General features: G+C 44.2%; 7 protein-coding genes across 7 annotated transcripts; 2 read left to right on the forward strand and 5 right to left on the reverse strand.

The window, feature by feature from the left end:
- Positions 1–244: 244 nt before the first annotated feature.
- On the reverse strand, positions 245–1,389 carry V865_003063 (uncharacterized protein; the record flags this gene model as incomplete). Its single annotated transcript, XM_066226862.1, has 6 exons — positions 245–442; positions 602–655; positions 743–824; positions 901–1,031; positions 1,124–1,228; positions 1,288–1,389. 6 exons carry the CDS (start codon positions 1,387–1,389, stop codon positions 245–247), a joined length of 672 nt encoding a protein of 223 aa, XP_066082959.1.
- A 1,040-nt stretch (positions 1,390–2,429) lies between these two features.
- Positions 2,430–4,168, forward strand: V865_003064 (uncharacterized protein; the record flags this gene model as incomplete). Its single annotated transcript, XM_066226863.1, has 5 exons — positions 2,430–2,768; positions 2,836–2,896; positions 3,128–3,509; positions 3,572–4,075; positions 4,135–4,168. 5 exons carry the CDS (start codon positions 2,430–2,432, stop codon positions 4,166–4,168), a joined length of 1,320 nt encoding a protein of 439 aa, XP_066082960.1.
- A 530-nt stretch (positions 4,169–4,698) lies between these two features.
- Positions 4,699–5,979, reverse strand: V865_003065 (uncharacterized protein; the record flags this gene model as incomplete). Its single annotated transcript, XM_066226864.1, has 6 exons — positions 4,699–4,807; positions 4,893–5,019; positions 5,127–5,281; positions 5,389–5,614; positions 5,734–5,880; positions 5,955–5,979. The coding sequence occupies 6 exons, from the start codon at positions 5,977–5,979 to the stop codon at positions 4,699–4,701; spliced, it is 789 nt and encodes a 262-aa protein (XP_066082961.1).
- Positions 5,980–6,915: 936 nt separating this feature from the next.
- On the reverse strand, positions 6,916–7,834 carry V865_003066 (uncharacterized protein; the record flags this gene model as incomplete). Its single annotated transcript, XM_066226865.1, has 5 exons — positions 6,916–6,994; positions 7,165–7,229; positions 7,364–7,378; positions 7,464–7,512; positions 7,605–7,834. The coding sequence occupies 5 exons, from the start codon at positions 7,832–7,834 to the stop codon at positions 6,916–6,918; spliced, it is 438 nt and encodes a 145-aa protein (XP_066082962.1).
- An 833-nt stretch (positions 7,835–8,667) lies between these two features.
- V865_003067 (uncharacterized protein) lies at positions 8,668–9,825 on the forward strand (the record flags this gene model as incomplete). The annotated part of the gene is made up of 7 exons (XM_066226866.1): positions 8,668–8,700; positions 8,760–8,821; positions 8,884–8,973; positions 9,079–9,339; positions 9,414–9,535; positions 9,611–9,647; positions 9,702–9,825. 7 exons carry the CDS (start codon positions 8,668–8,670, stop codon positions 9,823–9,825), a joined length of 729 nt encoding a protein of 242 aa, XP_066082963.1.
- A 94-nt stretch (positions 9,826–9,919) lies between these two features.
- V865_003068 (uncharacterized protein) lies at positions 9,920–11,313 on the reverse strand (the record flags this gene model as incomplete). Its single annotated transcript, XM_066226867.1, has 3 exons — positions 9,920–10,054; positions 10,125–11,025; positions 11,138–11,313. The coding sequence occupies 3 exons, from the start codon at positions 11,311–11,313 to the stop codon at positions 9,920–9,922; spliced, it is 1,212 nt and encodes a 403-aa protein (XP_066082964.1).
- Positions 11,314–11,775: 462 nt separating this feature from the next.
- On the reverse strand, positions 11,776–13,520 carry V865_003069 (uncharacterized protein; the record flags this gene model as incomplete). Its single annotated transcript, XM_066226868.1, has 2 exons — positions 11,776–13,154; positions 13,214–13,520. The coding sequence occupies 2 exons, from the start codon at positions 13,518–13,520 to the stop codon at positions 11,776–11,778; spliced, it is 1,686 nt and encodes a 561-aa protein (XP_066082965.1).
- Positions 13,521–15,721: the final 2,201 nt, after the last annotated feature.

Raw genomic sequence — 15,721 nt, forward strand, 5'->3', positions numbered from 1 at the left:
GGCATTGGTAATCAATCGAAGAGTGGAGGGTGTATCACGTAGAAAGATGTCCGATGATGAAGCGTATAGATAGATCTTTATTCCTTAACCGAACCCTGTATCGCCGCTAGCTGGTTGTGGCGATTGATCCCGTTGTCAACCATATTCATCTCTCACTCCCATTCTTATGGATTCTATGTAATATGTATGCTAGCCTAGACATGGCATACGTGAGTCGAGCCAATGGTCAGATATTGCATACATGCTATTGTACAACAACTTCGTCCGGTATATCTGGCTTGACGCCTTCTTGTCCTGGTACTATGCCATTCACTTCTCGATTGACCGTTTGGGATTCTTCTTCTCCTTCTTCCGATGATTCATCGTCTATTGTTGAGGAGGGTATCCACCATGATGGCCTATATTGAGGGGGTGGAAGGTTCACCAGGTCTGGGTCAAATAGCTAGGCGCATCGACACGGTCAGTATCCTCTTTATCACGAGATCAGACAGTGCATAAAGGAAAAAAAAAGGTATGGCCAGGCCTGCCCGAGGATTGGGAGTCAAGATGAACTATGTGAGGTAGAGGAGAGGAAGTATCTGTGTGCAGATGAATTACTTACCTCTATGTACTGCTCATCCGCATATCTATGTTTACTACCCGCATGAGCCCGGTACTGGTCGTTCATAGAGGAGTCAGCGGTTCATACTATGCAGAGTCTCCTGTCGTAGGTCCAGGTGATACTACAAATGCGATCACTCACCTCAACAAGCGTAGACGCAAAGTTCCATCCTTGCATCTCCCTCAACGCACCAACTACACATCCTGTCTGATGTACTCCGATGCTATCAATCCAACCCACCAATCATTAGCACAGTCTCGTCCAGATACCGCACAGAAGTCATGGAAGTATGTACTTACGGATCAATAAGCAGTACGGGATGCGCACGAGTATCTAGTATATATTTCTCTAACGTGACTTTGATAACTTCATCTCGTACGGGTTTCCATTCTGTTCCAGGAGGTCGCCAAAGTGTCAATCCTAGATGTATCTGTCACAATGGGAAAGCTGCGATCAGCATAAGATACATTTACAGGGAGATAACATGAGGAGATCGTAGCTGATACTTTACTGGATACTTACAAAATCTATACCGGATGTCCTCATAATTGTCAATAATGGTTTAATAGGATGTTCGGGTGTGAGAGAGACTATCGTTCGAAGATTCAAGGATGATAGGAATTGTACCTGTTGGTAGAGAGATCAGTGAGCTATGAGCGCAAGCTTGGTGCAAAACCTTAGCTTACCTGAGCTGCAGTGGGACTCGCACATCTGTAAACACCAGGTTCGACTATTGAGAATAGGTTTGGAACTTGAATCAGTGTCGGTCCAGGTGGTTGCTTCGACATCTTTGATGATATATCGTGACCGTTCCGAGAGCTGTGTATATCTGATAGCCTGACTAGCAGGCTATATACTCTGTTTGGTCATCCTTCGCCTTGTACTCGACTGATCGTAGCTGATTATGTGTTGGGCAAGCATTCAACATTGCAAAAATCGTCATCAACATGCACATTCCTCCACTCGCTATATTCGTCAATCCCATGCCATGAGTGGACATAGCCGGGATCTCCGGTTTGACCACAATATTACGTATTCAACATACCTGTTCACCCGCCTCCTTTAGCTTGCATTTAGCGCGAATTGGCCCAAAGTCGCGTCTCTCCACTAATTTAAGAAAGTACGGACGGTAAAAGATTCAGGGTCAGGGCAGCAGGACAAAGAAGGGACGTGATTGATTGTTTTGTGCCCGTTGTCGTGTCGGATGAAACGATCTGTGCGTAAATAACCAGGCAATAAAACTGTCAGGTCTGGAACATGCATCTCTCTCTCATCCTCATCCTCTTCCTACGCAGAGCTGTGCTTGTGCTTGTCTTTCACTCTTCTCATCCCCTCATCTGTACAACAACAAAAGAACAACGAAGATCACTTGATCTACTTCTCTTTACTTCTTTTTACTTCTCAAACCTCAGTCTAAACAGACCCGCCTTCAACTGAGTACCAGCCTAGCCTCTACTTGTTGACAAGTGAACACCTACCATAATATAATTCACACACACGCTCCTTTCATCCTTTGCGGTCCGACCAACACAAACGGACCCAAGCTCAACCTCATACATATCACACTGTACCATACAGTATACAACCCTAATACCTACTTGCTGAAGAAAGTCGCTCTTTAGATTGATAAACAATCGTGGTCATTAGTCCTTGTCATCATCGTATACTCGTCTCACCTAACAGTCAGTAATCATTCAGAACATACCATATCAATATATCACTCGTCGTTCACTTCCTGACTCGTTCAGCACCTCGTTCTCATCGACTATCGCTAACGTTCATTACCCACACTTTCCTTTGATCACTCTTCCCTTACAGATCTTTCAACATGCACATCTCCGCTACCCTTCTACTTCTCCCCTTAGTACTGGCCCATCAAGGTGCACCACCCGCTCATCCTCACAGGAGACATCACGCACGAGCAGTCGTAGATGCCAATCGACCGGTCCCGAGAGCAGGAGGCGTCATCGATAATGGTACTTTAGCTTCGATCTCCCAACACAACGCTGAAGCTTCAGCGACCCAAACCAGCCTCGCTACTTCCGCTACTGCCTCTGCAGCCCAAGATGACGATGATGCCATCACCAGTGCAGTGACCAGCGCATCAAACAGTGGGAAATTCGGTGATGGTCTACCTTCATCCACACTTTCTTCAAGTGCTGCTACTGTCAGTTCACCCAGATCTATAGAAATGCACCGAATGGATGAGCTGACGAGATATCCATATCCAATAGTCTTCCGCTGCTTCAACATCGACAGAAGATCTCGCAACCTTTAGTGTGACTTCAGATACAAGTGAATATCAATTTCTTCTTCCCTTTTCCTCTCATTCCCTAAAACTGTCAAGTGTGAGCACAAGTACAATTACAAGTACAGGTTCAAGTGCCCTGTTAGAATCAAGTACGAGTACAAGTGCAGATACAAGTTTTTCCTTCTCAAGTTCCGTTTCAGGTGTCTCCTATCAAATGACATCAAGTACAAGTTCAAGTATAGCTGACCAGTCATATTACTTCTCATCATCAACAGTCTCCTCAACTCTTTCATCAGATGTGGAATCTTCAACCTCAATCTCGACTGAAGCCGCTCCCAGCACGATCTCTCAAGTCGCTACGTCCGCCGCGGCATCTACCACCGCTCATTCGACCGTTGTTCTCGTCACCACCGCATCAAAGTCACAAACGACTAATAAAGCTTCGTCAACTGCTGAGTCTGCCGAGGGAGAAAAGAAATCTTCAGGTATCGGTAAAACCGCTTTAATCGCTATTATCGTCGTCGCCTCGGTAGTCGGTGCGGCTGGTATCGGTTGGACGTTGTTCAGAAAATGGAAGTTGAGACCTTCGAACAGGTTCGGCAAGAGGATGAATCCTATTGACTTCTCGCCTAACAACGGTGATATGAACGATGACTTGTGAGTTGTCCCTCTCAACGACTTAGGTGGGAGACAAAATTGAAGTCTTCTTATTTGAATAGCTTTGAGAAGACACTTCAACGAACCGCTTCCAATTCATCCGCGTCAAGACAACGAAGAGAATTGGTTGCCGAGCTCGATGATCCCAACCATGTCCCTGGTGTTCCCCCTCACGATTTCACAGCTGGTACAGCCGGTGTTGGTGCTTATGCAATGTACAACCAAGATCCTTATGCCCACGCTGAACAATACGATTACGAGGCTGCATACGACCAACAAGGTCAACCTCAACATGGTTACGATCAATATCAATACCCTCCTCAAGCTGTCACACAAGATCATCAAGGTTATGCAACTTACCAAGGTGCTCCTCCTACTCAAGATGATGCAGGTTACGCAGACTTGCAAAGAGGTAATTCGATCGGAAGTGGTTCAGGTCACGGACACGGACATGTTCAAGCAATGCACCAACATGATCAGCAAGGTGTTTACCCAGGTGAACTGTCTTTCCCCAATGCGAGTGAATATGGTGCTTTGGGCAGACCTACTGGAGGTGCTGATGGACCGTGAGTGTGACATGAATATTGAACAAGGAATGTTTTGCTTATTATTCGCGGTATTGTAGATACGCCCAAGCTGCTCAATATAGAGGATACTAAACCTCTTTTCCCCCTACGTTTACTATCACCCTTTTATTCGACTTCCTGATATTCTTGTTATCCAGCCATGACTTGCTGGTCAAGTCGTCCTCCTATCTATCTGAATCTCCTTTTCTCAATGACCGACGACCTATGCTCTGATACCTTGCCGCCATCAACCCATTCTTCAATCGACACACAACGCGCTACATCAAACAAGTATGTCAACCCAATACAAAGCATCATAATTTATCCTTTCTCCACTTATTTATACGTTTATGTGTCAGACTATAAAGTATAGTCGTGCGTTGTCCTGTGCTATGGGAGGAGAGGGGGTTTTGGGTTCAGAGGATAGGAGAGTAGCTGAGAGAGACATCCTGTATTATTTCTTGTATTTCATACATGCACCTGATAATCTCACTTCTGACGAGTGGTCCGAATTTTTGTGGGGTTTAGAAGAATCAAATGACATACATTGAAGATACGTTTGGGACTAGTTGAGATCTTAGGAAGACAGGAAATTGTGGACAGTAAAGCCAATCAGCAAGCCATCAAGGTACACTAGCGAAATCTGCCAATCCGGCGATATTCTGTATGTCATCTATGATATCCTTGAGGTCGTACCACTTCACTCCGTTATTCGGATCACGTAACCTTGCTCTGAGTTCGATGGTGATCAAGGAAATAAAATCAGCAAACAAGATTCAGCTGATGAGTAGTATCACACGTGTTGGTTTGAACTCACCTTGCGTTATCCGGTCCATCACCGCTATAGGACATTACAGCGTATGCGTGTCTGCTGTCTAACTTGGATGTTTCGCCTTTGGTACCGATCACCATTGGGCTATTGTTGGAGTGTTTGATCCAATACCCTAAGAGGAACAAGTACTGTTTCAACGGCGTGCTGCAGTATACTACACTTTACTGCACTGTACGGTAATGTGTTGCGTGGGGTAATTTGAGTTGGAGAAGGACTCACAAGCTCCTGGGATTGTTGGTTCGATTGTCGCATCAACCTCTTTACCGGTCAAAAACCTCAACGCATTTGAAGCTTTTCCACCATCTAGGGTATTTTCTTTTACACCCTCATATCCACCCATTTTCATTACCCCTCTTTTGATAGCTGCTGGCCACCTATGTACGACAACACCAAACCATCGGTCACTAACTCGTATCACATCTTACCAAAGCACGCATGCCACTGGACTCGATATGATCTAAGTTTAGTGTCCGTTACTTACCAATTGGTTAGACCATCTGCTATACCCGTAACAGAAGATTTATGATCCACCTCCAAAAATTTCCATTCATCATCTTTAGTAAGAAGTTTGATCTTTGCTTTATCTGTATCTTTACCCTCTTCACCATTGCCTATACCGATATCTTCAACGATATTTGTAATAGTGGCTGGATGACATTTCACCAGTGCTGCCAAACTAGCTTGAAACCAACATTCACCATCGGGTCCTACATACATATTGCGCACACCAAGATATCATACCGTCAGTCAAAAGCCGCCTAATACAATATACCTAACTGATATTTAAGTTCACAACGATTGGATAATTGATATATACATGACTCACCTTGTAAGACGTCTGTTACGACTGGACCACCCTCAGACCATAATGGTCCAGCCAGATTATCTTTGAATTGCTCATCTTGACCTGGTAAAGTATCTACGGGTCTGGCAAAGATTACGTTTATGGGTCCAGCACAAATGCAACATAACACTGTAGCGGGATACGTTTCAAGATCAACAATGATCAGTGCTGTCGATTTGCGGACGAGGAACTACAAGGCTCACCAGCTAGTAAATGATTGATCAACATACTGTATATATGTACTTACTCGACCTGTTCTATGTGATCACAGTACACTATATCACAACAGACAAAACAATGCTATAAAATGGAAGAGTCACACTTTAATTTAGCTTACTCTACTGCAATTGGAGTAATTGATTGAAGAGATGAAACGAAATCTTACAAACGAGTACAGTGCATCACATTATCCATCACGTGTCTATCTTTCCCTATGATCAAGATATTCTGCTTAAGATCTAAATACTCTTTTATACTATAGACAACGGATAAATGAAAGGAGAGATGTCATAATCCTGGTCACTCCTTTCACCACTCTTCATCTCGGTCTCACAAATGTGACATACAATAGAATGTCGTTAACTCAGGCTTATTTGTTACAGTGTTGATCACTGTGATTTATACTGTACTATGTTTTAAAGACAGCATCGTGTCTTTCATTCGGATCTGATCAGCGCGGGTTCTCCTGACTCGATTAGATTAGATATTGTCTCCTTGTTCCACAAGGGGTAAGTGACAAATCAATGAAAGGACTTGCTCGGGTCTTGGTGTTCTGGTGTATCAGTAGATTGGGTGGATCGTCCAAGCTTATGAAACTGACCTCTTGCCCCTGTCTATCGACCTGTCATCCAAGGACAATTACATAGCTGGATTCGTAATTAAAATCAGGGCAGCATATGGTGTGTGTATTGGATTGTATTGTATCACGATTCAAATGAAACTTAGGGCTGGTTGTAGACGAGATATAACGAATGAGATGCATGTCAGGTAAATAGGCAGGCTCGGGTATTCAAGTCAATTACAAAACAGAAGTAGGTGCTACAGAGAGAGGTGCACACTAATCGAGTGTACCCTACTCGTATCGTGCACAGCAATACCATGGAAGGACCCTACCGAGAGATCAACCGACTTCTTTAGTAAGGTCAACAGGCCACGAGACAATATCTAAAAATCTTTGACAATATCGTCCCAGTTGTACACTCTCCTTCCCACTTCAGGGTTAGGATCGTAGAGATCAATCGTTCTAGTAGGTCAGTCGCAGGATTGATACAGAGTATCAGCAAGTAACACGACTTTGAGGTGAATCACCGTACAACTGTCGATGATTAGGTTCAATGCTTATCCCGCCACTCACTTGTTCTCCTTGAATACCTGTACTAACCCATAGTGATGTTCAGGAGTTAACTTAGTAACCCCTTGTTCAACCGTACGGAAGATGAAAGGCTGTTTATCGGGACAAAAATCATTCCATACGTTCCCTGTAAGGGTAGCGAAACGTCAGTGTTAGTCTCGAAATCAGAATTGGCAGGCAGTGATCATGACTTGACACCTTCGAGCGATTCCTTTCTCGATCCTTACGGTTGTAATCAGAGAGAGAGAGGTTCAGACTCACATCAATCAACAGTCTCTACCTGATCCGCTCTATATGTCTCACCAGTTAATACTTTCAGACAGTCTTTGGCTAATCCTTGACCTAATCTGTATGTCTCGACTCCGGGAGTATTATGCTGTATGATAGCTGATCGGAGCACAGCCGGCCATCTACATTTCAAATATCGCTCAGCATGTGGTATACTGAGCAGTATGTACATACACAGATAGTTTGAGAGGAGGATGTGGTAACCTCGACTTACCCGACATTATCATCACCCATGACTTGCGATCCATTCATCACCGCCTGGGCATAATCGACTGTATAATTCTTCACTCCCCCATCTAACAGATGAAGTTTCACCGTGGTCGTACTCCCCGTGATAGACAATTGGTCGAAAAGACTCTGGATAGATGATGAGTTGATATTAGCCAGAATGGCTGCTGTCGTAGGGTACCATGCTTGTGGATCATCTGTGGAGTTCGAGTCCATTTCTGTTGGAAAAAGTCACTCACATCGTCAGTCACGTTCACATTCATGGATATGTCAAGTAAAATGAGGGTAGACTGACTTTGTATGGCATCTGTCAAGACTGGCCCGTTGACGTCGGAAAGCGGTGGGAGGGCAGGTGGGATAGCTTCCAGTGTTGCCGAGCGAGGACTGTAAGAGGGAATGATAGTTCCTTGACACACAACCAACAGAGTCAAGGCTTCACCAAAGTCGTGTCGCTTCAGCAAGCTCGCCCTCGGCGAGTGCAAGGAGAAACGATGTGAGCTTACCTCCTGCTAAGATCAGATGATGTGTCAGGCCGTATGATATTAGGCCACGTATAAGCAGCGAGATATTCTATCCGTTACTCAGCAAGCAAAGAAACTGATTTACGACAAGGCAGTCTAGAACGAATAATAAGTAGATATGTCCTAACCGCAAGGTGCAAATGGGGTCTTGAAGCTTTACATCAAATCTGAGACTAATCATCAGCATGGGTGAATAAAAGGAAGCGCATTCAACCTTAAGAAGTCAATTATATCCTTTGATGAGATCATAATACAATACATACATTATATTAGAGCTTACCTTTCACTGATCCCAATATTTCACTCATCGCCCCTTGAGTCACGCATGGCTTTTCAAGATGCCTGTGCCACTTGTTCCACCAATGCCACCGAGGCTGCAGCAGCTATCCTGTTGTCAACAAAAGGAGTGGAGGTTGTCCAAAATTACAACAGCTCGAGTTCATCTTGCTTCTCGAAGACATTAATATATTCATATAACGCCCCACAATAGTTGGTCGTAGAATTAGCGACTCAAGGAAAAATCAAGCAATGGCAACTCCCAAGGTCAGATCAGCTAACGCGGTAAGTCAAACCTTACCTCTGTTTACAAGAATATCTTTTTACTGATTCATAGAGTAAAGGCTTCGACCTCCGTTCTAGCACCTGACTTACCCAACATCAGTACCCTGAAAGATGGCAGATCGTGAGTTACCTGTGTTTCTTGACATGGATACGGAAAAGCTTATATGACTTGTTTCGAGACAGGTATGAGATATTTCTAGTGAAATCAGAGAATCTCTCGAAAAATGCTCAGGATTCGATATTCAAGTTATTTGATCAAAATATGTATGACCTGTGAGCTCCTCTCGACCATTATATAATCCCATGCGTGATGAAAATGAACGGAATGGTTTACTGAAATTCGTATTTGTTACTTGTGTAACTGGTGTCGGTGCATAGTCAGAAAACATCCTCTTTTCCTTATACCGAACGATCCAAACGAGAAGAACTATTTGATCAAGATGCGAGGTACATCGTACTTCTCTCTCCACCCCAGTCACTTTCATCAACATCATCACCATTCGTAAACGGTAACAACAAGAAAGGAAAGGCCAAAGAGCCACAAGTGGATTTTGAATACGAGAATTTACTAGGGTTCTGCGGGTTCAGGTTTGATACGGAAGAAACGCTGAGCAGTAGGGATGCAGAAGTCGTTTATTGGTGAGTGGTCATGATTCTTGTGAATCTACAACTGGAGATGGATGGTAATTGATGCCGTGAATTGTCGACTCCAGCTATGAAGTGCAGCTTTCCAGCAAGTGCCGAGGTCAAGGATTGGGTAAGAAGCTGTTGGATATACTGGAGGATATAGGGAGGAAGAGGGGGCTGGATAAAGTCATGTTGACGTGTTTGAAGAGTGAGTCAATATCTAATCTGACAGATCATTAAGAACGAGAGGTATATTTCCAGAAGATGACTTCGTTCTGCGTAGGTAATGAGTCCGCCTTAGCATTTTATACCAGACAAGGGTGTGTCATATCATGTCCATCTAACCAAAATCCAAGCTGATGTACACCTCGCAGGTACATACCCGATGAGATAGATCCTACACGGATCAATGAGGAAGAACCTGTCGATGACGATGAGGAGGAAGAGGAGGAAGAAGTGGATTATAGAATACTAAGTAGGAGCTTGGAAAGAACATAGAATGCATTTGGCACAGATACAACGTGAACTAAGTATACACACAACACTCTATATAAAGGAACATGACCTCTCCGATAATAGCCAATGGAATCTTTCAGTCCCCTTCATTTTCTGCTGAACCCGATACGAGACTCAGCAGTATATCCACCGCGTTACTTCCATTGACCGGAGTATCTTCTATACTCGACATATCATTATTGCCTAACCATATATCCAGATCCTTCCATACCTGTAGAAGTCCTCATCCACCATCAGCATTGACCCAATACATGTCACCATGCTATGGCATAGCAGCTCACCTGATCCAATTCTGCCTCTTTCTGTCTACCCCACACGCCCTCCTTATACGTCCAATCGACTTTTCTAACCTCCTTCCTCTTCTTCCTTCGTATTTCTCCCTCGTGGTCGATTCTTCTCACCTTATTCTTCCGATGAGTTTCCTCCGGACGTCGATGCATCCATCCTTCTCCTTCCACCTCTATCCCTTCTCCAGACCCAAATTTATTAGGAGTATGCGATATGTTTCCTGATCCAGGTCGGAGGGCGAAGAAAGCCGAGGGATCTTCACCCTTTCTTCGTTTCTGGACTGATCTTATCGCACTAGCAGGAGGTGGATTTTCAAGATCCACCCCATGGCCGTGACCGGGAGTAACAATAAATTTATTTTTCTTACTTGGTGTCCTTTCTACATCCTCCCCTTCCCCTTCCTCCTCTTCCTGCTGGTTCTTTGTGGTGTGCTGTGGATGTTTGGTAGAAGGTTGTCGAGTTACACTCTGTCGTAAAGGACTTGCAATGACACTATCGTATGTTCTCGGTGTTCTAGGCGATTTGACCAATGAACTGATGTCTAATCCAGAACTGAACTTGTATTTCTTTTTGGGTGTTTGTAATGGACTTAAAACGTCTTCTGGACGGACCCCTCCAGAGGGTGTGATACTTTCTTCTATATCTATATCTTCAGGAACACCCAACGAATTGGAGTGGGAATTGGAGGATTTCTCTGAAGGTGAATTACCAGCCGTTGACGCTGAAGATCTTTTGGAAGGTGATCCACCTGCTGAGCGTTTCGAGAGGGAGACAGAAGGAGAAGGTATCGATTCGAGTAAGGTTCGACATTTGGAGAGGGTCGAACGGAAATGGGCTGGAGAGACGGACGAGGCTTTTTGAGCGGACGATAATGGTAAATCTTTACTCTGAATTCTACATCCAAGCAAGTAACACAATACAGTATCGTCAATCAGATTAGCATTATTCATACGCATATACATGGATGCCATATGGACTTGATAAGTCTTGATACACGATAACTCACTTCTCACATCCCAACAAAGCGGATACACCGACCAAAGCTGCTCTCTCTTCAGGTTTCAGATCGTTACCTTTGCCCGGTCCCGTAAGGTGTCTGAGGGTGGACAGGATCTGAGCTGAGATGGGAATCGCTGGATGAGTGGCAGATGGGAACAAAGGGATGAGTTCGTTGGAGGACATGATGGTAAGGTTGGTCAACAGAACGTGCGGAGAGCACAGGAAGAATGAACGATCAATGAGGCAGAAAGAGACATCTTGATTTTTGGGCTGTCAAAGTCATCATTAAACGCGTCCTCGGCATCCACTCTCTTCCATCGGAACTAAACCGCATTCATCTCCTACTTTTTGCGTTGTTCAGTCACTATCACCAAGCACACATCAATATCATTCGCATATCATGCATTGTTCGAGCCTATCATCGGCATCGCATCGAATAGATATTCTACATCTACGTCTACATCTACGTCTACATCTACGTGTTATGTTTGGTTAAGTATCATAGTTCAACTATGTCAAAAATGTAAAGGAAATGGCACTAGGCCATTCTACTTTGTATGAATAAGAATTGTACATATTATCGAAAATATCCTACAGTAAGAGATCAAAGTAATCATCCATCATATCATATTCGTTCGTTTCACCTCAGTCAGATCGTCTTCTCAACATCAATCTCTTCTTCATTGCCTCTGCTCTTTTCTCTCTCTCTTTCATCTCTTCCTCTTGTTCACTCGCAGCTCCAGCATCAGCTTCTGATCCAAAATCAGACTCCACATCATTATCGAACGAATCACCTTCAAACAGAACCACATCACCTTCACCTTCTTCATCCGAATCTTGTTCAACACCGTTCTTCAAGATAGTTTGAGGAGCGGGTGTACATGTGATCATAGGTACAGACAAAGATGGACTTCCACTAAGGTTGGAGAAGGACGATCTGATACTTTCGGTAGGAGAGGCGGGCGAAGGTGAACTGAAAGCTCTTCTGGGTGAAGGAGAAGGTTGCTTGGTAGGTGTACAGTAAGAGTTTAAAGAGTTGATTCTGAATCTTGATTCTGTTGGAGTAACCATGCCGTTGGCACTGGACCTGGAGAAAACACCTTTAGTAGGTGAAGGGACGTTCCCAGCACCAGTGCCAGAGGTGAAAGAGGTCGATCGCTCTTTGGGAGGGGTAACTCTCAAAGATGGCTTAGACTTGGAAGAGTTGAAAGTAGCTGCGATAGCTTCGAAAGAAGGTAATTCACCTAGAGACATTGGTGGCATCGACATAGGTCTGGCTTTTCCGCCCGGTCCCGATCCAGATAATCTACCGGAAGTTCGTTCTCTGAGAAAAGGGGCCAATCTAGGTTCTTTGACGGGAGTAGTCAAAGGTTCCGTAGGAGGAGTCGCGGGTCTCCTGTTGCTCAGGATTGACGCAAGGACGATTCGAGCTTCACGTCTTGGTGATTCCTCCGTGGGAGTCGTGATCACTTCGATGGATTCTTGAGAATCAGTTCTTGAGACTGTCCTAATTCTGTTAGGTGATCCAGCTGAAGAACATCGCTTGTGATCGGTAGAGATTCTAGCTTGGATCTGAGCGAGACTGGGCAATCTGGAAGGTACACTGGGTAACTTCGATCTAGCTTTGGCTTTCTCCTCGGCGGTGATCTCGGAAGAATCACTGGAAGGCGATCCCGAGCCAATATCGGACTTGGTCCTACCATGCTTGGCAGCGACTGAAGAAGTCTTCTTGCATTTGGCTGAGAATTCAACAGCAGATAGTCGAGGAACAAACTCAGGTGGTGGTCGACTTTGATCCAATCCTGAGAAAGTAGTCTTGGAAGGAGATGGATGAGCGGACTGAGTGAACAAGGGGAAATAATCGGTTCGTGGCATTGATGAAGATGCCTCGGATTTCTTCGAGGGCGAGTTACCGGCTGCTACTGACGCAGCGAGAGGTGAGTTGGGAGGGAGCACAAAGTTGTACGATGAGGGCGAGACAGGTGGGCTTTGAGGAAGAGTTGATTCGGTGGAAGCTGGCGAAGCTGTAATGCAATCAATCAATCAACAGGTATCACGAGTAGAGAGCGGAAGAACGACTCACGTTTCTCTTGAACTCGTCTTCCCTTCGCACGCTCGACAACATCCCAAAGAGATTTCCGAGCTTGAGTCTGAGGTTGAGATACGCGCCTTTCCCAAGTTTTGACTGAAGGTTGATGGGACCAACTTTCCATTTCGAGCGGGGTAGGCATCTTGCCCATGGCCATGTTGAATGAAGGAGAGTTGGGATCGGGTTGAAGAGCTGCCTCGGCAACAGAGAAAGCTAGTAGTCGAAGAGGAGTAGGATCGGGCGAAGAAGGACAGTAGAAGTTGAGAGGGTGAGAAGGTTGGAATGAGATGGTTTGAGCCATTTTGCCTGATAAATCCTGTGTTTGACTGAGAATGTAGATGTCCAGATCGAAAATTACTTATCACTGATTACTGATCGATGAACTGAGACCTGCTTTTGATTGAGTTGATAAGATTGATTTTTATATAAATACGTAGGTTACCAGAACCAGAAAGTCGATTATGTTGAAAGTTGCTGTTGTAGTTGGTAAAAAGAGAGATGTTGGAAAAGGAGATAGGTTACCAAGTAAAAGAGTAAAGCAGTGTAACGTAAAGTAAAAAGGATTATACTCTAGGTAAAACTTGGTAAGTTATTGATCCTTTCTCAAAAGAGGAGGATGAAAGGAAGATTGAATTATCAATGTAAGAGTGTGAGAGGAGGGGGATATCTGCGCGTGGTAGTCAAAAAAAGGTTGATCAGCCTTTGATATTATATGTTGTAGATGGATTTGAGTTGAGTGTGAGCTGCACGGCAGGTGTTAAGATGTAAATTGGGTAGAAATGGAAGGCGAAACAGATGGTTCAGATGAACGATGAAGAGAGAAGAGAAAGATGAAAGATGTAGAAATTGAAGATGATGGGAATGAAATGGATTGGAATTGACGAACGCGTTGACAAAGGATATATCAACGATAAGAGGGGGAGATGAAAGGGATAAACTAAGACCTAAAAGATCAATCACGCTGGGACACACAATACACATGGAACAGACTAGTCATACGTGTCCTTTGGTATCACGTTGGATGATACTAGGTTTGATAGGATCGGTCTGTCCATGAGGTTGTGAAGGAGATAAACGATGGTATCGAGGTGAAACACGCCATGACACACCCGCTCTGACCCATCCCCCATCGTCCTTTATCTTAGTTCTTCATCCAACTTGATCCTCGAGCTCGAGCAGAGTATTCATTATAACAGAGCATGGCCACCGACGTCTAGTACCGATCACGCCACCGTGCTTCCATCCTTCGATCACACACACACTCACATACACCAACAGGCAACTAGAGAAGATGAAATCAACAAAAGAACGTCACTCACAAATGAAAAGACACCTGGTCCTTGGACTGCACAGCAGCAACTAAACGATCAACGTCTATTTCTAAAGATCACCCAACTAGCAAAACAAAGAAGATATCGTTCCTTCTCGGATTTTCGATTGTTTGTTTTTGATCTTATATAACATCCACTTGATACTTGAGTACCTGTTATTCACCGAATTGAATTGGTTTTCTTCAAAGTTGTTTACGTATGTGGATATGACTATAAGTGAAACAAGACTCCAATGAAACCGGGAATAGGTAATTTTACTTTCTTCTTTACTGGTTGAGGGACGGATGATTACGGACTGGGCCAGGTAAGACAGCAAAGGTGGGATGCTTGCTTTGGGAAGGTTTCGGGTTGGTTTTGGTCAGTTTGTGTCTACTGAAACAATGTAAGACAAAGTCGGTCTGTCGTGATGAGTTCGTATATATGTACGTGAATCGATGCTGATGCTGATGCTGATACTGATGCGTTGATGTTGTAAAGAATGTAAGTTGAGAGGGTATTGTATATCTGAAATAGATATACAAGCCGCTTCTTTTGGATTGGATTGATGGGATCGGCGAAACCTGTCAACCGTGCGTTGATTGTTGTGTGTACTAAGTGTCGAGAGACAAGAGTGGTCTTGTCGTATAAACCTATATAGAAAGAGAAGAAGGAGGTGAACGATAATGAGAAGAGAAAGAAGAAAAAGAGAAGAGAGGAATAATGCTATATCTATGAATATGAATGTCCTTGCCTTGCCTTTCCAGAATCAGATCGTCATGACATGTAAAGTAGAGATAGACCAACAGCACGTCTATACTTGAAGATCTACCTTACCTTAATCTCAGTGTGAAGGTGTAACTGATCTTTTCGAACAGTCACAAAGCCACGAAACAACCCATCGCAACCGATGGACCGGGTTAACCCTTGAATGGACCCTGGAATTCCGAACATACCATATCACTTGGCACATATCAGGAAATAGATTTCCTTGTTAGCGCGTTTTATGAGTGATTAAAGACTCTCTTTGTGACGATGCATGTTTTACTAGGAAGTGCGACTTGGACTTCAACTTCTATGGTACGGACACACACTAAACTGTTAGACGAGGCTCGAGTGAATACCCTTCTCCCGTTCAGAGCCTTCTTGAAAAGGAGAAGACGCGACTTGTGACACCTTACCTGCAATGGTAAAA

The sequence above is a fragment of the Kwoniella europaea genome, chromosome 1, assembly GCF_036810445.1.
Source record: "Kwoniella europaea PYCC6329 chromosome 1, complete sequence".
NCBI lineage: Eukaryota > Fungi > Basidiomycota > Tremellomycetes > Tremellales > Cryptococcaceae > Kwoniella > Kwoniella europaea.